The sequence below is a fragment of the Enhydra lutris genome, unplaced genomic scaffold (assembly GCF_002288905.1).
Source record: "Enhydra lutris kenyoni isolate GAN:26980312 unplaced genomic scaffold, ASM228890v2 scaffoldscaffold33, whole genome shotgun sequence".
NCBI lineage: Eukaryota > Metazoa > Chordata > Mammalia > Carnivora > Mustelidae > Enhydra > Enhydra lutris.
The window spans coordinates 25,720,148-25,744,410 of NW_019154117.1; the positions used below are offsets into that span (position 1 = coordinate 25,720,148).

General features: G+C 52.2%; 1 protein-coding gene across 3 annotated transcripts in view; it reads left to right on the top strand.

The window, feature by feature from the left end:
• Nucleotides 1-24,263, top strand: part of LOC111153491 (death associated protein kinase 1) — a 171,679-nt gene that overhangs the window by 137,872 nt on the left and 9,544 nt on the right. For all 3 annotated transcript variants that reach the window (XM_022512540.1, XM_022512541.1, XM_022512543.1), the window contains 5 exons: nucleotides 4,323-4,400; nucleotides 15,953-16,175; nucleotides 20,021-20,209; nucleotides 22,570-22,767; nucleotides 23,752-23,890. In XM_022512540.1, coding sequence (XP_022368248.1) covers nucleotides 4,323-4,400; nucleotides 15,953-16,175; nucleotides 20,021-20,209; nucleotides 22,570-22,767; nucleotides 23,752-23,890 — 827 coding nt within the window. The remainder of the gene's footprint in view (nucleotides 1-4,322; nucleotides 4,401-15,952; nucleotides 16,176-20,020; nucleotides 20,210-22,569; nucleotides 22,768-23,751; nucleotides 23,891-24,263) is intronic.

Consider the following 24,263-nt stretch of genomic DNA (forward strand, 5'->3'; position numbering starts at 1 on the left):
TCACTCTTAGAGCAGGGGCAGCCTTCCAGGTGCCCAGCAGAGGGGCGGTATGATCACCCACGCCTTGCTGCAACAGAGCCATCCTCATACGAGCAGCATGTGCCATGCTAGATGTTCTAGAAGCCGCATCCAAAAAAGGAAAAGAAACGAAGAAGTTAATATCAGGAACAGATTTTCTTTAACACAAAACATGCAAAATGTTACCATTTCGACCAGCAATCAGTATTTTAAAAGTATTGCGAAATTTCCTGTTCTTCGGTTTGTACTGTCCTGGAAATCGTGCTTTATGCTCCCAGGCATTTTACCTGGGCCCTGTTTCAACACCGAGTAGCCACGGTTGGGGAGGGGCCGCCTCCTGATTGGCAGAAACAGTGCCCGCCCCTTTCCTGTGCTTCTGTCCCCGCGGCGTGAGCAGGCGGACTTCTGCGTCCTTAACCCCAGCTCGCGACCCTGCGGCGCCCCCTAGCGGTCGCTTGTCCCATTCTGGTCTCAGCCCCAGTTACTTGGAAAAGCCTCTGAAGGTCCTGCCCTCTTTTTCCTGAACTCCCTCTCCCTCTCTTCCCCCCTCCCCCCCACAACCCCTCCTGGACACTGTGCTGCCAAGTCTCCAGTCACCTCCTAGTAGCTCTTGCCTTCAGAACTTCTTTATAGTAAGATAAAACAGATTTTTTTTTTTTTTTACGAAGCATATGAACAAAAGTAAAGCTTACTGAACTTTCAAAGTCACCCCAAAAGCCCCCGGGGCCTGACGTGGTCACTGCGTCCCCTTCCGCACAGTGTGACCCCGCTCTGACTTTTAGGGTAGCCATGCCCCTGTCTTCATTCTCCTTCGCACCGCAGTGGCAGCCAGGACTTGCACTTCCGGCCCCTCCCACTCGCTTTGGGTAGGAAAACCGCACTTGCTCCTGCCTCTCCTCCTGCCTTTGCGCGCCTCCTCCAGCCCCAGTGGCTTCCCACATTCCGCCCCTGCCCTCTGACCACCCTGGGCTGTAGCTGCCGCTGGCCTCAGGCCCACGCCCTTGGCTCCAGCCCCACATCCCCAGAGCGCCCCCGCACGCCCTCTGGTGGGCACCAGCTTTGCAGGGCCCCACCTCTAGGTTGTTCTCACCCTCCAGCCCTGCCCTTCTCTGTCAGTGTCTGACCTGTGCAGACGCCTGCAGCCCTTGTCAGCTCCTAGGGTCCAGGAACAGACACACACCCCAGCTGTAAGACATGATGTGCTCCTTCTGTCCATGTGAGAGACTTTTAGTGCCTAATAGCACATAGGCACAGAGTCACAGATGACACTGGTGGCAGGAAGGTTCTGGAACACTAGCTCCTTTTCATCTTTCAGTAATCAGTTGGAGCCCCAGATAGCCTCCTCTTTTCAGCCCCCTCTAGCTCCCCTTCTTGCTCTGTTGGAATTGATTGCTGATCCTCCATGAGGTATGACCCCTTGGCCATGATCATGTGCAATTTGTCCCAGTCTCCTAACCGGTTTCCTTGCTTCTACGCTCACTTGCCCAGACTGTTCCTCAGGCAGTAGCTTGTGTGACTCTATTGCAATATAAGTCAGATCATATCCCTCCTCTGCTCAGACCCTCCATCAAGTTAGAAGTCCTTATGATGGAGACTGCTTAAAGACCAACCCCTCGCATTGCCTCCCTGACCCCCATCTCCTGCTCCATCTCCAGCCTTTGACAGTCCCCCCCCCATACCACAAGAACCCTATGAGCTTCTCTGAAACTCTTCAGACATGACAATCATCCTGCTGCCTCAGGGCCTTTGCATTTGCCTTTCTTCACAGGTATCCAAATGCCTTGCTTTCTCTTCTCCCTCAGGTTGTCACCTTCTCAGTGAGGCCTTCCCAGACCACTGTTTGTAACCAGGACAGTGAGTGTTAGAATTGCTTGTGGGAGTTAGTTAGCACCTGGCTCAGGAGCACAGAGTCGGGCAAGGCCAGAATGCAAACAACCAGCTCCTACCCCATTCTCTCCTAGAAAGGCAGGGTGTTTGGGGAAATTCTCAGCCTTTTTATTAGTAATTACTGCCGCTTCCTTTTTCCACGACTGGTACTCTTTTGGTTCTTTCCATTTGTTTATCTCTGATCTGCTGAAATGCCTGTGTGATGAGGGTCCCCGCTTCCGCCTTACAGTGAAGAAGGCCAGGTTCCAGAAGGCCCAGTGACTGATCCCACAGCTGGTGGGGGGCAGATTCAGGAGGTAAACCTCGTCCTTCTGACGCCAAAGGTCAAACTTCCCACCACACTGGCAGGCCTTTCTTTTGGGAGCTTGAACACTGTCTCTTAGGGCAAAGTGTTTTGCAAGCTGTGAAGTGCTCCATAATTGTAGGACATTTGGTTAGTGGTGGTTTTCCTGTCACTTGAAAGGCTCCATGATGGACAGGGACCTTTGTCACTGAAGGTCTTCTGCCTGTGTAACGTGCCCATCCTGGGTCTCCAAGAGAATTGTGGTGGCCAGAAGTCAGACAACTTTAGTCAAGGCTCACTTGGCTGCGCGTTGGAATCATGGGGAGCGCTTACAGCCGCAGGGTCTGGGTCGCACCCAGATTGACAGAAGCAGAGCGTCCAGAAGGGGGTGGGCACGTGCAGCCCACCGGAGTTCTTTTTTTTTTTTTTTTTTTTTTTAAAGATTTTACTTATTTTTTTGACAGACAGAGATCACAAGTAGGCAGAGAGACAGGCAGAGAGAGAGGGGAGGAAGCAGGCTCCCCGCTGAGCAGAGAGCCCAACGCGGGGCTCGATCCCAGGACCCTGGGATCATGACCTGAGCCGAAGGCAGAGGATTAACCCACTGAGCCACCCAGGCGCCCCTACCCACCGGAGTTCTTAAACACCCCCAGGGTTCCAGTGTGTGGGGAGGTTTGGGAACCGCTATCCTGAGGCCTTTTCTCATCATGTCAGCAAGGATCTAGGCTGTTTGGCACGAATCCCTGGTTGGGGTGTGTTGACTGACAAGATCCCTGATTCACCCCAAGGCAAACTAGAAGCTCTGCCCTGCCCCCTGGAGACACCTGAGGGCCCTATGGGAGAGCAGAGGTGGGCCGTGCACTGTAAAGACTGTTCCCCGGAGCACTAACGTGAGCCTCCAGCTTCAGCCTAAGGCGGCGGTTCTCAGCTGGGGTGATTTCGCGCCCCCCCAGGCAGCCCTGGGCCATGTTTGAAGACTCTTGGAGTTGTCAGGAATCGGGGAGGACGGTCCTTGCAGAGACCAGAGACAGAGGCACTCAACACCTTGCAGTGAGTGCCCGGGACCGCCCCGCACGGCAGAGAATGATCTGGTCCAAAATGTCAGCAGTGCGGAGGCTGAGAAACACTGGTCTCATGAAGCCCCGCGCAGGAGAAACTGCAAGATGTGCTGTCGGTGAGACTCCGACAGCCCGAGCTTCCTCGGGAATGCAGCTGTAACCGGTGCTGAGCAGCCCCGAGTGGGAGAGGAATCGAAATGCTTCTCGGTCTCGTTGAAAAGAGATTGCTTTTATTTGCACGGAAATGGCCTCTCGCCTTTTCTAGTCCGAATTAGTAACGACTTTAAAACTGTAGCAGAACAGCCCCTCAGCCTCTGTTTCCCCCTCGGTGGCCCACGGACGAGCAGCCGGAGGTCCCCACCCGCGAGGGCCCCCGAGCGCGCGTGCGGGCACAGCAGGCCGCCTGGACCGGGCGCGCGGTGGTCGGGGCCTCCGTGTCAGCCCGGCTCCTGCTTCCTGGCGGCGCGGAAGTGGAAGTGAATTTGCTCGCTGTGAAACGGCAGCCTTGTGAAAATTCTCTACTTAAAAGGTGCCGTGATCTCTGATTTCCTCCTCTTGTGTTCACTGAAAATCTTTACATCAAAATCGTCTGTAAAACTAAGGCTTTTCTTTGAAATGCACAGAAATTTCCAGTAACTACATCCTCCGTGAGTGCTCAGGTTTGTCCGTGGAAGGGATTTTAGACACTAGCTAGCACCAGCTGGACTTTGGCATCTATGAAAGTCTTCATCGTCCGCTTTCTTGGAGGGAGGTTCAGCGTCTGGGGTCATCCCCCCACCCCCACCCCCGGGAGGTGCCAAGTGTGAGGAAAGCCGGTGGGTCTGAGACATCTCACGGATGGACTTCCAGACACCTGTGCACATGTTTTTTCTTTAATTCTCACCTTCCCTCCCTGCAGAACCAATAAGGAAAGGAAATAAGGACTGTACAGAAAGGGAAAGAATCGAGGACATAGTGTCCACCTTTTTTGTTTCTAAGGCCTGTTAACCCTTGTTTCGGCCTCTGACAGCAGAACCTGTGGATGGAACAAACAGCTCTCCCATGAAAGAAAGACACTAATGGTTTTTCTCCAACAGGACGGGAAGACAGCAGAAGAGCTCGCTAAATCAGAGCAGCACGAACACGTAGCAGGTCTGCTTGCAAGACTCCGAAAGGTGAGAAATTCTGTTTTTTGGTCTGATATTGTTTTTATGTGAAAAGTTCTGTCTTTTTCCTTTTGTACAATGAGTTGAACAAAATGAGGCTTTGGACACACAGGCTGTAGGAAAGGCATCTCTCCCTGTCGTGTGGTTTGCATACAGTTAGCATAAATGCATCAGCTACCTATCGGTTTCTTCTTCTGTGTTGGGACTTGGAAATCATTTGGCTTCCTTACAGTTTCTGTGCCTGGTTTCCCTCCTCCCACCCCTTCTGTAATAACTGTTCCCATAAAGTAGACAGGAAATGAGAAAGCTGACAGTTTCTTTTCTTTCTTAATGTTTTGCGCTCCAAGATGTCACATGATATGCTCGGGTTTAGGAAACACTGTTGCTCTAAGGTTTAAGGAAACAGGACACAGGGCGCCTGGGTGGCTCAGTGGGTTAAGCCTCTGCTTTCGGCTCAGGTCATGATCTCAGAGTCCTGGGATCGAGGCCCACATCGGGCTCTCTGCTCAGCAGGGAGCCTGTTTCCCCTTCTCTCTCTCTGCCTGCCTCTCTGCCTACTTGTGACCTCTCTCCCTCTATCAAATAAATAAATAAAATCTTCAAAAAAAAAAAAAAAAAAAAAAAAGGAAACAGGACACAAATAAGTGAATGCAGGGGTGTCTTTCTAGCCCACATCATAGGAATGTGTATCAGGAGTCTTCGAAATAGTCACACCCTTTAAGGTAGGAACTCCATGTCTAGGACTCTGTCCTAAAGAAATGGAAAAAATGCAGCAAATAGTGTTTTATGCACACAGATGTTCATTGCCGTGTTATTTATAATACAGTAATAAAAATCAGAAACATCAGATGACCAACAATAATGTCTAGCAAATTGCTGTACAGATGTAGGATAGAACTGTTTGTGACCACTCGAGTATTTTTGAAGTCCTAAACTCAAGAAGAGTTTAGGACTTTCTAGGGCTTCAAAGCAGAAGATAGATTCCATATATGCATGTTATAATCCCTTCTGTGTTTTTAAAAAGTGCATAAAAAGGAACTATTAACAGCGGTATTCTGGGATTTTGCAAGTGTGACTTCCTGCATTAAATATGACTGCGTTTTTTCCACGTTCCGTATGATGCTGGTGAGCCTTAAACAACAGATTTGAACTCTGCAGGTCTGCCTCTATGCAGATGTCTTTCAGTAAGGACAGTACAGTGCTATAAATCTATTGTGTCTTCCTTCCGATTTTCTTACTAATGTTCCCTTTTCTCTAACTTACCTTATTGTAAGAATACAGTCTGTAGTCCATACTGACATACAAAATCCGTGTTAATCTCCTGTTTATGTTATTGGGAAGGCGTCTGGCCAACAGTAGATTGGTAGTAGTCAGGTTTGGGGGGAGTCAAAGATATATTTGGATTTTCAACCACACGGGGGGTCAGCACCCATGGTGCCTGCATTGTTCAAGGGCTAACTGTAATCATGTAATAATTTTTCAAAAACAAACTTCTAAGAAACAAAAACAAACAAAACAACCAAACCAATCCAGTCGATTTCAATGCCCAGTGGAAAGGTATTGTCCAATACGAGCTCGAGGTCGCACAGAGGTCCCGCCATATAAATTGGAAAGTGCCCTGGGAGCGGACGATCCTCTTAACCTCCGCAGGTGCTAAGTATCTGAATTTTCCTAGTGGTCTGGGTCTGGCTGTGGTGGGGCAGGGGACACGGGCGGGAGCAGTTAGCTTTCCCAGCGCCTGCAGTTGAGCTGGGAGATCACGCATCATCACACCTTTGTGATTCGGAGTCTGCCAACTGGCCGCAGAGGCGCTGGGGAGACAGATGTCCCAGGCCACTGCAGGGATTTCGTGTGCCCTCCCTTCTGGCAATTCCAGGATGAGAACAGTCTGAAAAAATGTCCCTCGCCTTACTCAGACGTTCTTGCAGGGAATGTGTGCATTCGCTGTGGACTTCATGCTCTCCCACTCCACAACACCACGCACTGTCTCACTGTGGAGGAGAATTTTGGACAAGAACAACAAGGGAGAAGTGTTTTTGTTTACAAGCAGAACAAGAGGGTTGGAGCCTGAGAGTCACTGTCAGCATATCAACAAGGAACTCTCACATAAGGTCTCCTAATCTTTAAATTCCCTTAACTTGAATTGAATGTCCGCCAGCTGTATGTCCACCAGCTCATGGCAGAATGGAGCAGTGTGCAACCCTGCAACAGGCCACATTGGCTCAGGTGTTTGACTTTGGGTGGATTTCACAGCAAGGTGCCCTGCTTTTGAGGTTAGAGCCTTATATTTATTTTATTTAATTTATTTATTTGTCATTGCAGTGATGGGTCTGAAACAGTAGATCCCAGACAGATGACAGGAAGGATAGGTCCTGACGTGACAGCCGAGCTGGTATCGGATTGATGGGGTGAAAGGTGCTTTCTCCCTTAATCTGATCCCAGGTTCCCTGCCCTATGCTTACATGGCTTTTGTAATTGGAAATATAAACACTGAGAAGCTTGTGTGCTGCTACTGCTGATCCCCAGCGGCCAGGGAAGGTGACTAGCTGTTTTCCAGTCTGGAATCTTTAAATCAAGGTACATGGGCTCTTGCCCTGTCCCTGTTTCAGATTTCCTTTATTCTCTCTCACTGAGGGGCACCCTTGTGTTTTGGTGCCTAGATTTTTAAAAGACAGATGGGAGAGAGAATATTCCAATGTCTAGTATTTTACCACAATGCTGGGATTGTTCTCACAGGAGAGGTCAAGGCAAAGAAACGTCACTTCAATCCCTGTGAGCAAAGGACATCATTCCTGTTAGTGCCCTGAACCCACAGAAAAATTCCTCTCTCACCTTTGCTTCTGGAGGCAGCGTATAAAGTGATGACCAAGTGCACAGACCCAGGAGTCAAGCGGCTCCGGCTCAAATCCCAGCACTGCTACGGTCTCGCAGCTCCGTGCCTCAGTTTCCCTTTTCTCAATTGGCATAATTATAATCCTCCCTTACAGTATGGTGGTGATGTAAACGATGTCTTTAGAACAGTGTCTGTACACAGTAAGCACCATGTGTTTGCTGTTTCTGGAACCCTGCAAACCACTCCCTGAGTCCTGGAGAAACAAAGATTTCCCTGTGGTCCAGTGCCCAGGAGCAGATGTGGCATGTGCACAAGGCCCCAGGCAGCTGTGGCAGGGCACCCTTGAGAGCCGTCATTAGCAACAGCCTTCATTTAGTCCTCAGTGCACAGCAGGTGCTGTCCTTCCCGGCATCCCCAAGATGGAGCTGTTCTGCAAGAAAGCCCTGCTCACTGAGGCTAAGCAGATGCGAATTAGCTAAGCGCCCAGATTCAGTCCTGAAATAGAAATGTCTGCTTCCTGTGCCCTTCACTGGGCTCAGGACTTCCGTGCTGATCCCTCCTCAGCCATGGGGAAGGAGGGTCCTTCCCTTTGTTGTGTGGTGAGCCCCAGTCTCCTTCCTGGGTTTACCGGGTCCTGCTCCATTCAGGAGCGTCTCCTTGACTCTGTGTTCAGTGAGACCCACAAGTCTGTTTGCCTCAGTCATTCCCTCAAACGTCTCTAGACCCCGGCTTCCTGATGAGCCAGAGAGGGAGAAGTTGGCTGCCATGTATTTCTAACCACAATTTTTTTTAAAATAAATAAATAGGGCGCCTGGGTGGCTCAGTTGGTTAAGCGACTGCTCAGGTCCTGATCCTGGAGTCCCAGGATCGAATCCCACATCAGACTGCCTGCTCCGCGGGGAGTCTGCTTCTCCCGCTGACCTCTCTCCTCTCATGCTTGCTCTCTCTCAAATAAATAAATAAAATCTTTTTTAAAATAAATGAACAAATCTCCAAATAAGTAGCTGCTTGGGGCCTGGGGATACTGGTACTGGAACCAGGTTCTTGAAAATGACTGAGTTGTCCCAGGAGCTACCCTGGAGATTGTCAGCAAGGACTTGTTGTAGGTCCTTCCACGATTAGGCGATCCCTACAAAGCCAAAACAATGGACGTGTTTGCTGTTTTAACTCACATGCTGTGGTGGAGGAGAAGGATCACAACCACTGAGGACAGAGAAGGTAAAGGAAGAGGACAGTTTCTACTTAGGAGCCTCTTGTCCCCATTTCCTTCCCATGTCATTTCCTCCTTGATGTTCCCCCTGTTTCTCTCCCAGGTGGGGTGGGCATTTTGGGGAGGGTTGGGACTTCCTATCTTTGCAGGGCTTGTGGACCCCCCCAGGCAGTCATGTCATAGCACCCCCCCCCCACTCATTGTGAAATCAAAAACTGTGTTTACATATTTCCTGACACCTCTGGGGGTGGGGGGAAGCCACCCTCTATCAGACCCCCTCATGTGGATCCAGACACATTCCTGGGGAGAAGTCTGTATCTGCACAGCAACGGAGTGCGGGGGTCGGGGGGCTCAATGACTGTCATTCTATAGGTGTGCACACGGGCCAGATTAGCAGCAGAAAGGCCCCCTTGTTTACACCTTTAATCGGTTGAGCCTGGGAACATACATCTAAAGAAGGTCCTCTAGGGAACCCATGGGACCTGCTGTTCCAATACAATCACAGTCATCTTATTGACCTGCAGGGGGCAGGAGAGTGCCGGCCAGAGTAGAGGGAGAAGCTCCTTTGCATCCTTAGCACAAAGGGCTGACCTTGGGGAGAGGAGACCTTGCAGCCACCGCCTCTGGGCAGAGTAGGTGGTGAGGGTGGCTGAGACCAGAGCTTGTGAAGCAGGAAGAACCCACGGCAGGTCTCAGCTGGGCAGGATCTGTGCTGACCCGGTTTCTCACTAAGTGCCTGGGAAGTGGTGCTCTGCAGGAGCATCTGGTCCTGTCTTACGGATCACTGGTCTCTTTCCAAATGCCAGTGCCCTCACACTGGGGGTTTGATTTTTCTTCCAATTAGATTTCTATAAGCTGATATTAAAATAGTTGCTTTTCTTACATCTAAGATGAGACCATGAAGAAAGGTGCCTGAGAATACTTTGGAAAATAGGAGGAATTGGAGAGTTTGCCCAGAATTTAAAATTCAGTACAAGTAAGCAAATTTGCATAATTAAGAGTAGGTGCTCCTCCCCTGCTGGGTCTGACCCCATCCTGCCCCGCCAGGGAAGCCACAGCAGGTTCCCCTGCTCTTATCTTGCTTTGCCAGATTGCATATGGCCTTCCCTGTCAGTCATTTTTGCTGATGAGAAAGTGCAGCTAAATTGCCAGGGGCAAAGGTGCAGGAAGAAAGTTAACTAGAAGCCAGGATTCACCAGGGTGTCAAAGAGCGATGCTGTGACCAAATAACATTCATTTAAAAGGGATTCACAGTGTCTGGATATGCTAAGACCACAGTGAACAAGAGGGAAGACTAAGGTCAGGCTATAAACAAATAAGAAAAATGCCAGATGGGGTAAGTCAGGGGTTGGCAGACAATGACCTGGGAGCCATAGTCGGCCCACCACCTGTTTTTGTAAATAAAGCTTTTTTGGAACACAGCCACACCCCTTGATTTACTACTGTCTACTGCTGGTTTCTGATACATGGAGTCACAGGAGAGACCACCCGGCCCTTCATAAAGGATTGTGGCCCCTGCTGTATGTGCAGGGATCCAAACAGGGTGAAATAAGAGAAGGGAGGTATGTTACTTTCCATCCACTGGTCAGGGGGCACCTCTCTGCTGGTGACATTTAAACCAACACAGGAAATATTGAAGAGGGAAGGCAACCAGAGGAGGGGCTAAGGGATAGAAGAAGGAATCATAGTGAGTGCAAAGGGCCTGGGGCAGTAGATCTGGGTGTGTCCCAGGACCCAGACCAAAAGGATGGGGGAGGGGTCTGCACTGGGGCTTGAGTAAGGTGGTCTGGGGAGTATGGTTCCGGATCAGAGTTAGGTGGCTTTACAAACCTAGGTCAGGAATCTGGGTTTGGTCCAGGTGTGCTCGGCAGGTGGGAGCAAGACCTGACTCTGGTTTGGGGACTTTCCCTTTGAATGCCCAGACAGAGAGACCAGGTAGAAGGTCTTCTACCTTGGCGGCCAGGTGAAATATGACAGCAATTGGATGGGTTATCCAGGCTTAGTTACTTTGTGAGCAGTGGGCAGGAATGTAAGTGGTGGCCCTCATCTCTGGGTAAATATTTAAAGTATAAGGTTAAAGGAAATAAATGGGGAAAGAGTGCATATCCTGCCTCCGGGTTACACAGATACACTGTCTGACCGCCTGGAAGGTGGTGGGACTGGTTTAGACTTTTGATTCCTCAGGTTCTCTGCTGCTTTCATGTCCTTTTCCCAAGCCTGGCATCCCCGCCCGGAAGAGACCCACAGCCATGGACCACCCCCTAGGCCTCACCTCTGCAGCCAGCCACATCTGCCGGCCTGGGGCTGGCCAGGAGGGGCTGAGGGAGTGGGGGGTGGGGCGCTGGATAGACAGAGCAGACTATTTCCAGGCAGGAGCCAGAATTTAGGAAACACCAGGGTCCTAGCTCCTCACTCCCCAGGTGTTACTGCTGGGAGGGTCTGACCAGGTGGGGCTTTGTGGCCAGCAGGGGCACAGGTGGTCTTGGAGCGCTTGGTAAACAGAGACCCCGGATGGACTTGTGTGCTCCCTCCAAAGAGATCGGTGTTCTACCGCCTGCAGAGCGAGTCAGGAGCCACTCCCTGTCTTCCTCAGGCCCTCTCTGCATCAAAGCCCCAGACAGCCTTGCAGAACACACACTGTCAGGTTGCTGGCAGCCACCTTTCCCTGGACACTGATCACCACCTGTCCCTGTGCCGCCACCTAGTGGTGATGAGAGAAAATGCACTGCCCACCAGTAGTAGGGGAGAGATTTCAGGACATTTTGTACTTCTAAATCAAAATCTGTTGTGTTCAGATTCTCCAAGGCTCTCCATGAGCAAGAGGGCATATCATCCTGCAGGACCAGGTTGCCTTGTGGCAGATCTGTCCATCTGGACAGAGAGAAACATTCCCAGACTTGTCTCTCAAAGACAAGGTGAAGGGTGGATGGATGAGTCCGTGCCAGGCAAGGCCAGCAGGGTGGGGGCTCATCTATGCAGGGGAAGCAGGGAGGACCCCTGCTTCCCTTTATGGGGGCCTTTGTGGGGGATCAGGGTGGGATGTAAAAGGAGTGTCATCGGGAATATTTGAGGGTCACTGGGTTAAATTTGGGAGTGACCTTGAGGCATGGCTCACTTTATCGCCCTGCTATGCCTGGGCCACTGCTCACAGCCTGTTTGTGGGGACGTTGAGGCAGCAGGAAAATAGGAGTGTTAAAGGTCACAATACAGCTACTCAATAAGATTCTTGCTGAAGGCAGTCCGGGGGGATCAGATATCAGAGAGGGGCGAGGAATCTCATCACATAGGAAGGAGCAGAGTTCTTGCTAAAACTGAAGTAACTTGGCCAAGGACAAGGCCGAAGTTCAGAGCATTGACACAGAACACCTGGGCTAGAGTTAGGACAAAAAGAATCTTCATCCCCACCTGTCTCTGTTCTGGGGCTGGCCCAGGGATCAGGCAAGCACATTGTCCGTGGCTTCTGGCCCCCACTACCCTGCATGGAATTCAAAGGGTGAACTGTACTTAGTTGAAGGCAGCACTGAGCAAGGTGTAGACATGAAGCCCCTCAGCTGCCAGGAACAAGCCAGCCATGGGCCAGAGAAGCTTCCAGAAGCACACTGGGACAGCATCAGTGTCCCATGGTTACCATACCTCTAGTCTCCTCTGAAGGCAAGGGCCAGAGGGGCTCAGGTAGAGGGGACAAACATACCCTCAATCCTATACACAGGACAGACATGGTGACCAAAGTCAGGTGCCAAAATCAACAGGGCACGAGACAGAAAAGGGACACAAGCCAATTAAAATTGCACAGTGCACCCATGACCCAGTGGCTGGATTACAGCCCAAAGCAAGTTTTCTGCCTTTCCCCTGTCCCAGGAGGAGACACTGATTCCCACAAAGAATCCATGTGTTGTCACAAAGTATGTGGTGCGTGTTGTGACTTACTCAGTGAGATGCTCATGGTGAACAGTGATGCTCACAGGACAGGGTAACTGTAGTTCACACGCTTCCCGTGCAGGGAAGGTGGGAGCCGGGCCTGATGTAAAGGGAAAGGAGAGGAAGGGCTGAACTTGAGGGTTAACCTAGAGTGAGGGGAGGCAGATTTGCTTTGGGGGGTCAAGGACTTATCTGCAACAGTATCCGGGATCGGGTTAAAATCAGCGAGTGCCCATTTCTTCCAGCCGGGTCAGCAGCACACCAAAGTACCTGCGTCAGAACACACCATCTCCAGCCTCTATGCTGACTTGGGTCAGAAGTCGGAGTAATTGCTGGCAAGATCCCCTCAGCCCCCACCCTCCCCTGCAGTGCTTTGTGTCTGAACCCATTGAGATTTGAGGCTACAGGGGAAACAAGAATAAGGACAGCCTCATGCTCTATAGAGCACTGCGCAAGGCAAGGTTTGCAACCCCAGCCCACCCAGCATCGGCAACACACACTTGGCGATGCCCCCTTTCCTCTCCTGAATGAAGTTCACAGGAGACAAGTCCCTGCACAGGTTGCTTTAGCAAATGCGATGCCCTCCCTATAACAGAACAAAGACATCAAAGGAAATATCTATAGTGAAATAGTATATTTCCATGTGTAAATGCTGGGGCCCAGGGCATGAGGGCACATCGTGAAACTGGCAGATACGGAGATCCCTCCACAGTCACTGAGGCCATGCCTGCAGACGCCCATGCATCCTGGAGCCTGGGACGGCACGCGGACGCTGTGGCCACCTGCTGACCTGACCCTGCAGAAGTCAGGGTAGGAGTTCATGAAAGATTAAATATTTTCACCAATTTATTAAACAGCTGCATTCTCGGAAATCTCAGTAACTATTAAACCATGCTCTCCAAGAGGGTGGTTGGGTTATGGATATCGGGGAGGGTATGTGCTGTGGTGAGTGCTGTGAAGTGTGTAAGCCTTTCGATTAACAGACTTGTATCTCTGGGGCTAATAATATATTATATGTTAATTAAAAAAAAACAACATGCTCTCCAAAACCTGCAGTTAACTCCTAAAGTCACGTAATCATAAACAAGGTTTTTTAATTATAAAAATGCTCAGCAGACACTCAGAGGTCAGGTGGACCCGGGGAATGGTTACCGTGCAGGACTTCCAATAACCTATTTGAACTCAAAGCACCCGCATCCAGGAGCTCCCCCAACATCAGCAACTGAAAAAGTGGCCGCCCATTTCCACCATGCCCGCTAGGGGGCAGTGTTGTGGCGTGGAGAAGGAATGTCCCAGTCCCACACAGAGACTCGGGGAGGACAGGGAGCCCTCAGCAGGGCTGTGTCTGGCAGGCGAGCTTGCTGGGTGGCCGGTGGAGAAAGTCACAGTGGCTCAGCGGGAGGACAGCAGCAGGAAACCCCCCTCCCCGGGTTTGGAAGTGGGTGCAGTGTCTGCCAGGCCTGAGGTCCCAGGAGACCAAGAGCAGGCAGTTCCCTCTGAGAGGCTCCTGCAGGGTCCCCGAGTCCTGTCATTTCTCGAACACCTCTTTATTGAGTACCTCCCTGCCAGGTGCTGGGGACACTGTTTCTGCCCTCAAGTTGGCTCCCAGTCGAGAGGGGGAGAGTGTCCCACATCACCCTACAGTCTGGTGGAGTCACAATGGAGAACCCCACCTGGGCCAAAGCCTCCAGGGGAGGAATGTTCTGGAAGAGATCCCAGCAGGAGGGGTCCCCTGGATGCATGGATGTCAGTTGGTTAGAGTGGGACCATCCTGGGTCGGGGAAGGAATCCCCCTGAGGCTGTACCCCACAGCTCCAGTGGGCCTCTGTTCTGGAGCCAGGATCGAGCTGGGAGTGGATAACGAGGCTGCCTGTGAGGCCGGATGGAGTCAAGGGCATGGGAGCGACGCCTCACTCTGCAGCCTCGAGGTGGGCTGTCTGGGTGCCCAGAGCCCCTGCCCACACCGTCCCCGCAGAAGCACTCTTGCCGTGTTTGGTGTCAGTGTTCACATACCTGTGTGTCCCCAGGACACGGATCTGGGCCAGGTCTGGACCTTCCTGTTCCTGCACTGTGTGGAGCCCACGGGGGCCTCCATAAATGTCTGCTGACAAGTGAGGGAGTGAGTGAGTCTGTGAGTTCTCCTGCTTCTCCCTGCAGGGACGAAAAAGAGGACAGGGGGAAGGTTAACAGGCCCTCGCCCTGCCACTCTGTTTGTCTTTGTACCTCATGATGCCCTCCTTCTCAGCATCTGGTATAGTCACGGTGCCGGGGGAACAGGACCCCTCCACGCAGAGAGCAGCAGGCGCCCCTGGCCAGTCGGACAGGCCAACCCTGCTTCTCCTTGCAATCAGCGACCTCACAGGAGTTGCTCCAACCAATTCCTTGTGCACCAAAATGCCACGGACCTGGGCACATGCTGGTGACAGAGAGCAGATGGGTGGTTGTCAGGGACTGGGTGGGGAGGGAAGAGTGACTGCTGATGGGCTCAGCTTCCTTACGTCATGGAATGTTCCAGAACCAGAGAGCAGGGCTGGTTGCACACATCGTACATGTAGTAACACCTTGGAGCTTCAGTCCTCTTTAAAATGGCTGAAACAGGGAATTTTATGTTACTTGCACTTTACATGAATTTTTTTGTGGCTACAATGGGACACCACGAAACCTCTGCACCATGGGTAAGAATCGTGGACCAGATACGAACTTCCAGTTAGAAAATGAGTGCCGGGGGACGCCTGGGTGGCTCAGTTGGTTAAGCAGCTGCCTTCGGCTCAGGTCATGATCCCAGCGTCCTGGGATCGAGTCCCACATCAGGCTCCTTGCTCATCAGGGAGCCTGCTTCTCCCTCTGCCTCTGCCTGCCATTCTGTCTGCCTGTGCTTGCTCTCTCTCTCTCTCTCTCTCTCTCTCTCTCACAAATAAATAAATAAAATCTTTAAAAAAAAAAAGAAAAGAAAATGAGTGCCGGGATGTACTGTACATGACGGGACCACAGTTACTAACACTGCATGGCACGTGTGAAAGTTCCTAAGACAGTAACTCTTAAAACTTCTCCTCATAGGGGCGCCTGGGTAGTTCAGTGGCTTAAGCATCTGCCTTCAGCTCAGGTCATGATTCCAGGGTCCTGGGATCGAGCCCCACATCTGGCTCCCTGCTCAGCAGAGAGCCTTCTCCCTCTCCCTCTGCCTGCTGCTCTGGCTACTTGTGTTCTCTCTGTCAAATAAATAAATAAAACTTTTAAGAAGCAAAAACAGGGGCGCCTGGGTGGCTCAGTGGGTTAAGCCGCTGCCTTCGGCTCAGGTCATGATCTCAGGGTCCTGGGATCGAGTCCCGCATCGGGCTCTTTGCTTGGCAAGGAGCCTGCTTCCCTCTCTCCCTCTCCGCCTGCCTCTTTGTCTACTTGTGATCTCTCTCTGTCAAATAAATAAGTAAAATCTTTAAAAAAAAAAAAAAAGAAGCAAAAACAAAACTTCTCCTCACAAAGAAATCTCGGATCGGGAAGGACGCGGCGAGGGGGTTCCAAACTGGGAGCATCCGCGCTGGCAATTTGCTCAGAGCTTTCTCTTGTTCTGTGACTAACTGGCCCCCCTGCACCTGTGTTTAGGACGCTCACCGGGGACTCTTCATCCAGCAGCTGCGACCCACGCAGAACCTCCAGTCCAGGATCAAACTGAAGCTTTTTGGCCACTCGGGCTCCGGGAAAACCACGCTGGTGGAATCGCTCAAGTGTGGGCTGCTGAGAAGCTTCTTCCGGAGACGCCGGCCCAGACTGTCCTCCGCCAGCTCCACCAGGTTCCCGCCCTCCCCGCTGGCATCCAAGCCCTCAGGTAGGCGTCTCCACCCCGGCTTCTGTATCTGCTCGAGGTGCTAGCTTTTGTGCTGTCCCGTGTCAAGGTCTAGAGTGAGTGGTGGCTTTGTGTTGGTTCCTTGGCCTGTGGTGACCAGATCTCACTGCCCTGTTGGCTCTAGGTGTCTAGCCCAGCTTTGGTTCCTGTGTCCATTTGCTTCTTGGCCTGCGCTCCCAGATCGCCCAGGAATAGCAAGGCCAGGGCCTCCTTAAAATCATGGTCACAGACACAGAGGTCCAAACTGCAAATGTGCCAATCACAGAATGGTGTCATGTTCTACTCTAAACCAGACCAGTGTAATCAGAACGGGTTAATATGGTGAACAGTATGTTGTGTGCATTTTACATGAGTTTGGGACAGAATAAAACATACCTGCCACATGGCTAACCATCACAGACCAGGGGACTCAGCCCTCGGAAATAAAACTCACGTGGACAGATTCCGGTTCCAGATCGTACACAGGATGGTACATTGGTCCAGGATGGGTTGTCCCCCTTCGGCTTTCTTCTTGGAACGCTGGGTGCGCACAGTAACTCGAGAACACAGCCACAGAATTCGCACTCATCCTTGTGCATCTCAGCGCTGGTTGGTGGTCTTGAAAGGCTCCCGAATGATGTCATGGTTGGTCCGTCCACTCACATGCAGACTGACTGGGAGGCGGGCTTTGCTGTTGTCCCCCCACCTGCCTAGATGCTGTTAGGGGTGGTTCCATGTCCAGAAGGGCCGCGTGCCTGTCCTTCCCCGCCCCCGCCAGCCCCAGGGAGAAGCACCGCAGAGAACACTTAAGCACAGATTGTGTTTCTCCCAAATCCCAAGTGAGGCAATTACATTTTGCAAAGATAAGAATATAACCCTCCAGAGAGGTTCCTGTGTCGCCATTTTGTGCAAGGATTCATCTTCTCTGCATGACCTCACAAGGTGTCCTCTCAGATCCCCCTGCTGAAAACACTGACGGTAAAGTTTTGTTTCCATGTGATTCCTCTCTCCATGGGTGAGGGTGTCTGGGGAGCTTCTGCGGGGCTGAGGGACCGTTGACTGACAGTTACGTGCCCCCTTCAGCTTCTTTTCTCTGAACAGCAGTGGACTTGAAACCAGGTGAAGCTCCGAAAACCACAGTAGATTCACAGTTAGCGTGAGTGCAGGGCAGCTTACACGTAGCGGGACTATCTTCTGAACACAGTACGCCCGGAACTGGACGAATGTGGCTCGCGTGTCACCTCACTGAGTCCACACGGCAGCCTCCAGGACGTCTACCCAGCATTTTGCTGGAGCCTAGAGGGGTCCAGGGGGCTGCCCAGTGTCACCCAGCTGGGAATTCGTGATGGGCCGGACTGCTGTTCTTAGTGGGGATGCTACAAGTCCGTCTGTAGTAAGGGCGATTCCAGGCACACATTGGCCATGGTCATCCGTAATTTTGGCTCAGTTTAGAGACGCAGGATGGTTTCACCTTCTCTGAAGCCAGCGGTCTTCCACACTTAATGATAGGCTCAGCCTGTGTGTGGACCGGGCCAGTGGTGCCGAGTGTATGTGTGAGAGAGAGGGGCAAAGGGAGAGAGAGGAAGAGATCTACTTAGAGCTCTGAGCTGGAATTTCTGTACATCCTCATTGGGTATGAAGATTATGCCCCAGGAGCCCCTGAGCTAAACTGAACCAGCCACAGACAGATTTTATGTCCTTCTCAACCCTCATCCCTCAGAAGTAATGTCTCCATTCATCTTCCACATTTGGAAGAATCTGGAAGTAGATTCTTGATAAACTGTGGCTCAGGAAGGCCATGTTATCAGCCAGGGTCATGACTGTGGCGGCGTCCTTCAGCCAGGGCCGAGAGAGACTGGGTCGTGGGACTCGGTGACGGAAGATTCTGGCAGGACCATGTCCACTCTGGACCAGAGAAGCCGCTCCACCTGCGGTCAGCACAGAGATACAGCGGGTCCCCTAGGGAGGCTGCTTCTCCTGTTCTCTTGACCACCCTTGGTTCAGAGCTGCGTCTCCAGGCTGAACCCGCAAATTTCTATCACAATAGCAGGTTGGTGGGGCTCGGCTTCCCCGACAGGACTGTTAGCAGGTAAATACCGCCCTCTCTTGTGTCCCATGTGAGTCCATTCCAGAATCTTCCTGGTCTCCCAGCATCCCGGAGGACGCTGGCTTTGCTACCAGAAGGAGCCGAACTGTATTCCCTTCTTCCAGGAGCAGACAGCCTTGTTCTCTCAGGAGGCAGAGCTCTGCTCTCCGTGGTCACTTGTGTAAAAGGAAATCCCCTCAGAGATTCATAAGACTGGAGAAAGTGACTAATGCCGGAAAGACAAGGAGAGAAGGCCCAGAGGACACCAAAAGGATGTCCAGCGGGCAAAGTGGCTGGAACCACAGTAAAACCTGGAAGCTGGGAAGCGTGGAAAGTGGTGTGTGAGGTTGACATGGTCTGTGCTGACCTGGGTCGGGGTTCCGCACACGTGTCGTCTCACTGGATTCTCACGACGTTTTGAGGTTGTGTCATAACCCACTTCGGAGAGAAGGAACTGGGGGCTCAGAGACATAATGTGTCTGCCTCAGGCAGAGGCTGAAACCCGGGGCCTGGGCGCTGTGTGTTGTGTGCAGAAGAGGGTGTAGGGGAGGAAAATAGGATTAGCTGCCGACATTCACACCTCAGTCACCAAAAAAGTTGGATATTGGGCTCTTTGTGGAAAGTTGGAAGCTCTGGGTGCACCGACTCACATCCCGGATATCAATATCCATATAAGTACCTGAATATCACTCAGACAGCAGGCCGCGGGTTTGCCTTAGATGCCTGGCCCTTGGCTCTGTCGGCTCCTAAGACGCAGGGGGAGAAGGGCCGAGCCATCAGGCAGGACGCAGGATCGGGGGCACATGTGGATCCCAGCTGCTCCGTGTGCACCTGCTCGGGGCCATGGGGGTCTTCCCCACAGGGCTTGTCTAGCGGCCACACCCAGACTCGCTCTGTGGCCAGCGGAGGGTCGTGGCTGTGGCTTTGCGGGGCTGCAGCAGGAAGGACATACCCAGAGCAGAGGAGGGAACCAGTGTCCAGTGCTGCGGGGTGGGGTGGGGGGCGGCCTGCGGTCCCCAGAGAGGAACACAGGGGGCGCCCTGTCTCTGCTCAGGGTGCCCAGGGGGCTGCTCCACCGGGCCTGCCGCTTCCCACCACTAGGGGTCAGCAGTTAGCAACGATGAATGGTTTCCCTCTGATGCCTCTGTCTCGCTGTGAAATGATCATTTTTATGATACCGGACACAAACTCTGTCCTAACGAGAACTCAGTGAGGTTCAGGAGTGCCTGCCAAATCCCGTCCGCTCTGCCTGGGACAAGCTGGCCTGCTAGTGGGTGGAATCCCTTTGCGGTCAGCCTGACACAATCTCACGGCCCAGAGTGGGACGGCTTCATCGGCCTCAGTCAGGGTCCTGGTGGGGACGTTAATGGAAGGACAGTGTCATGGGCACAGTCAGGGGAGCATCTCAGAGATGGTGAAGCATTCAAGGCCTGGGACAGAAGGAAGCCATTCCCTCCCCTGGGGCGGAAAGACCAGAGGAAGATACTCTGTTCCTGAGAAAGCTGGAAGCCCCGGGGTGAAGCTGCTGCGTGGGGGTGGGGGGGGGCTGAGTCAGTCCCCAGGGTCCGCCTCTGGCACTGAGCAGCACAGGCCAGGGCTGTGGGAGGTGCAGCGGACAGGAAGAATCAGGGCAGCACCCCTGACCCACACAGCAGCAGGGTGTGGGAATGAGAGTGTCCTGGGAAGAGACAAGGCACGGGCCAGGCAGTGGGGAGCAGACATTCAGGCAGCCCCGTTCTCACCACCTCCCGTCCACTTGCAGTGTCCGTGAGCATCAGCAACCTGTACCCGGGCTGCGAACACGTGAGCGTGAGGAGCCGTAGCATGATGTTCGAGCCGGGACTCACGCGAGGGACCCTGGAGGTGTTGGTGGCCCCACCCCAGCACCCACACTGCGCAGCTGACGACCAGTCCACTAAGGCCATTGACATCCAGAATGCTTATCTGAACGGTACAGTGGCCCACGCACCTCACTGGGGAGCACCTTCTGTCTCCCTTCTCCCTGGACTGTAAGTCCTCCCCCTGAGGGAGCGGTCCCCCGCGTCTGTCACAGCCCCACAAGGACAGAGGAAGAGCCACACAGAGTGACGGCGGGAGTAGCCCAGTGAAGCACAGCTGGTTCATACCCATAAAGAGTGAAACTAAACCCCCTGTCCTCCTGGGCACCTAGCAGAGCCCCAAGCACACAGTATGTGCTCAATAAATGTTGAATAAATCAATACATTTTCTTGGCAGAGCCCAACATCCACTTGGATGAGAAAACTTGTAAAATACTATCCCGCTGGCAGTTTGACAAATGCAGGTGTGAGAAGAGTTATCCTTGACCACATCTGCACTCGTGGCTGGTGCTAGGCAGCCCAGGCACGGGCGATTCTCTCCAAGGGCAAAATTTCCCATGTGTTCTTTGCCCTCAAACATTTCCAGGGGGTGACACTTCACATGTTCCCTTGGAAGGTTATTTTCTCCAGCAGTCACTGTGTCACCCCCCATCCAGTCCCTGGAGCTCCTGGGCCCCCCATTGGCCCACTTTGTCACTTGAATGCCAGCCCCTGACTCATGGTGATGAAGTCTAGAGCAGGGATAAAGCAGTTTCTTTGAGACCCACCTGTGAGGACCGTATGCGCTGATTCCAGCGCCCGCTCCAGTGTCCGGCACAGGGAAGGTGCTCGGACAATGCCGGTCGGGGGCATCTTCCCGTCGGCTCCGTGATTACCCTGAACCCCGTGAACGGTAGACGTCAATGTGTGTCACCTCGAGCTGTTCATCTCCGGGGTGCAGACGGGTCTCCTGCGGGGCTTGTGAAGACTCAGACTGCCACCCTGCCCCCCAGAGCTGCTGATCCAGGAGGTGGGAGGGCGAGGTTCCCAGGTGAGGCTGCTGCTGTCGGTCTGGGCAGCCCACTAGGAGAACCACTGGGTCCAGTGATGTAGAATTAAAGCCCACGGGCATTTTCTTTTTTAAAAGCGGAGTGTTGTCTGTGGTCCCGGAGCTGAGCTGGTGTCATAGCATTGGGAGAGGGGCAGCCTGTCCCCAGCACCCCTCCCTCACCCGGCTCCTCGCAGCCCCTGCCCCTCTCCAGATCTGGCTCCCAGTGCTCCCTGTGCTAGAGGACCTGTGCCTGTGCTCCGGAACCCTCCACACTACTGCCTCAGCAGACAGACTAGAGAGTCCCGTCCCCAGGGCTGCCTGTGCTCCAAGTTGAGGCTCCAAAAGTGCCCTTGGATCTTCCTGAATAATGGTTGATTGCAGAATTTCTGGCCCAAAATTAGCACCGAGGGGAAGAATTGGGGAAAGGGAGCTTGAAATCCTACAACATAAATGGTCCTGCCTGCTTACCCCAGAGGCCAGTGCGTGGATGGTCACTGCCCTGCTGGGATGTGGCCGTGTAGGGCTAGGGATGCCCCTGTGTCTGGAAGGTCCCTGAGAGGTTCCAGGTACCTTAGGATCTACAATCAGAGCTTCACCCACAGACACTCCTAAGAGAACCCTCTGTACCCACCACTCAGATATGAGAGAGCCAGCGCCCCCCAAACATTAGGCCACACAGCCTTCTACCCTTCTTGACCCTTCCACTGCCCCCCACGCTGGCTGAGTGTATGGACCCCACCTCCTCACAGCTCCCTCCGTCAGACGCAGACCGTGCTAATCAACCATTGCATCTTTCACCTGTGCAGGTGACCTACCTGAGCAGGTCACTTCCTCACCTGAGGAAGGTGAATATAACCAAATTTAAATTTATTTAATAATTTTATTATTGATATTATATTATATTACTATAGTATATTATTTTATTATGTAATTATATTACAATATAATTATATATAATTATATAATTATTATATATTATCATATTATATAATATATAATAAATTATTATTAATATTATTAATAATAAACATTGATATATGTATTAATAATTAAATAAATAAATGATTTGGTTATATTTGGTAATTTAACCAAAATTAAATTACATATCTCAGTGACTTTTACATTCAACATCACATATACCCTGTCGTGTTCCAAAAAGAATTTATACTTATTTGAAGGTAGGGAATCTTATCACATACGTTCTCTGACTGTGTGAGTTTGTTGATGGGGAGCCCAAAGCCACCAGTTGGCTCTGACTCCTTCCTCGTGAGGAGTCATCCTGTGGGGAAGGCGGGAGTGTATAGATAAACAGCTGGGTGGTATGGACACCACTCTTTCCCTCAGCAGGCCCTAAACTGTTAAAAAAAAAAAACACAAAAACAAAACCTGTGGTTGGCATTTGCTGGTGGTGGTACAGATAAGTCATCTCTCTTCTCTCTGTAGGCGTTGGTGATTTCAGCGTGTGGGAATTCTCTGGAAATCCTGTGTACTTCTGCTGTTACGACTACTTTGCCGCCAACGATCCCACGTCCATCCACGTCATTGTTTTCAGTCTGGAAGAACCCTACGAGATCCAGTTGAACCAAGTGATTTTCTGGCTGAATTTCCTGAAGTCTCTCGTGCCAGTTGAAGAGCCCATCGGTAAGCCAGTAGGTCCGGTGTGGGGGCGCCCTTCCCGCCGGGAGGATCCACAGCTCGGGGCTAACTGTGAGGCTCCCCCATACCCGGTCTCTCCTTCCCATGACTAGATTCCCGCTCTGGACGGTTCCTGAGGCCCGGCCGCTCCCTTTGTTTACAGGGAGTTATTACAGGATCACATTTTCCTGCCTCAGAGACCAGGTCCGAGCAATTCCTTGAGAACCACGTGTCACTCTCTCCCTACACGCTAGAGCTGTGGTCACTTTTGTTGGGTGGAAGTGGAATTCGTCCTTTGATGGTCTCTGTGCCTCTACCTACATGATGAAGCAGCAGAACGGGCCCTCCTTCGTTGTGTGGTTCCATCAAGAACGGAAGGGACCCTATTGAGTGTGAACGTATTATCTTAACTCTATTCCTAGATCAGAAGACAGCCTCCAATACACTTTTGTTCCTTCGTGTACAAAACAAAAAGGAGCAGCCTTCCAGGGTGGGCACTGGGCTATCCATTTTGTTCTTTGAAATTCATAGAATAATCAAATAATTGGACTTAACCTCCTCAGGGGACCCCCACTCTTCCTCTTGCTTTCCCGTTCTTTTGGCTGTTTTCTTCCTAAACCCTCCTCTAAGGAGAGGCTGGCAGGCTGTGTGCAACGCAGGAGGCCCGGTCAGCCATCTCTGGGTGTCGCTGCGTTCGGAGGGCTTTCTTTGTCTGGTAAATGGTGCACCTGCTTGGAGTTTGATTTCCCCACACCACGCAAGCAGGGCCCCCCAGAGGGAGAGCTGAGAAGCTCCCTCGTGTTCTGTGGTCTGAGCCCAGGAAACAGGCTCATCCCAATGCTGGCCAGGCCCGGGCCTTCTCGGGCTGAGCCGACACGGCGGGCGGGCAGGCCGCACCTCCCAGAGGCCAGCACGGCCTCCCGCCCCCAGGGAACTCGAGGCAGCCGGGAAGGAGGACCCACCTGCGAAACACCTGCTTTCTGCCCCCAGCCTTCGGTGGCAAGCTGAAGAACCCACTGCACGTGGTCCTGGTGGCCACCCACGCCGACATCATGAACGTGCCTCGGCCGGCTGGAGGCGAGTTCGGGTATGACAAGGACACGTCCTTGCTCAAGGAGATCAGGAACAGGTGAGGGCGTCGCTGTGACGGGCCATCCCGCAGAGCTCATGGAGACCGGAGGTCTCCTTTGCTTGGTTGGCTTCTGTGGCATGGTTTTTATTTGTATCAAAACATTGAAAACATAACAGATGCAACAGAAGTAAAGAGCATGGGATAAAAAACAACAAAGCATGCATTGCTTTCCTCACCCCCTGGGGCCAGTGCCCCAGGGGATCTTCTATTAGGGGTTTCATGCACTGAGTTACCGCTTTCTGGAGGCACTTCCACCCAACAGATGACATTATCAGATTTGGCATCGGTGCCTGTCTAGCTAGTTAGCACATCCATCATTATACCTCCTTCCCTTCTCCTTACTTCTTTTTTTGTTTTTTTGGTGAGAATG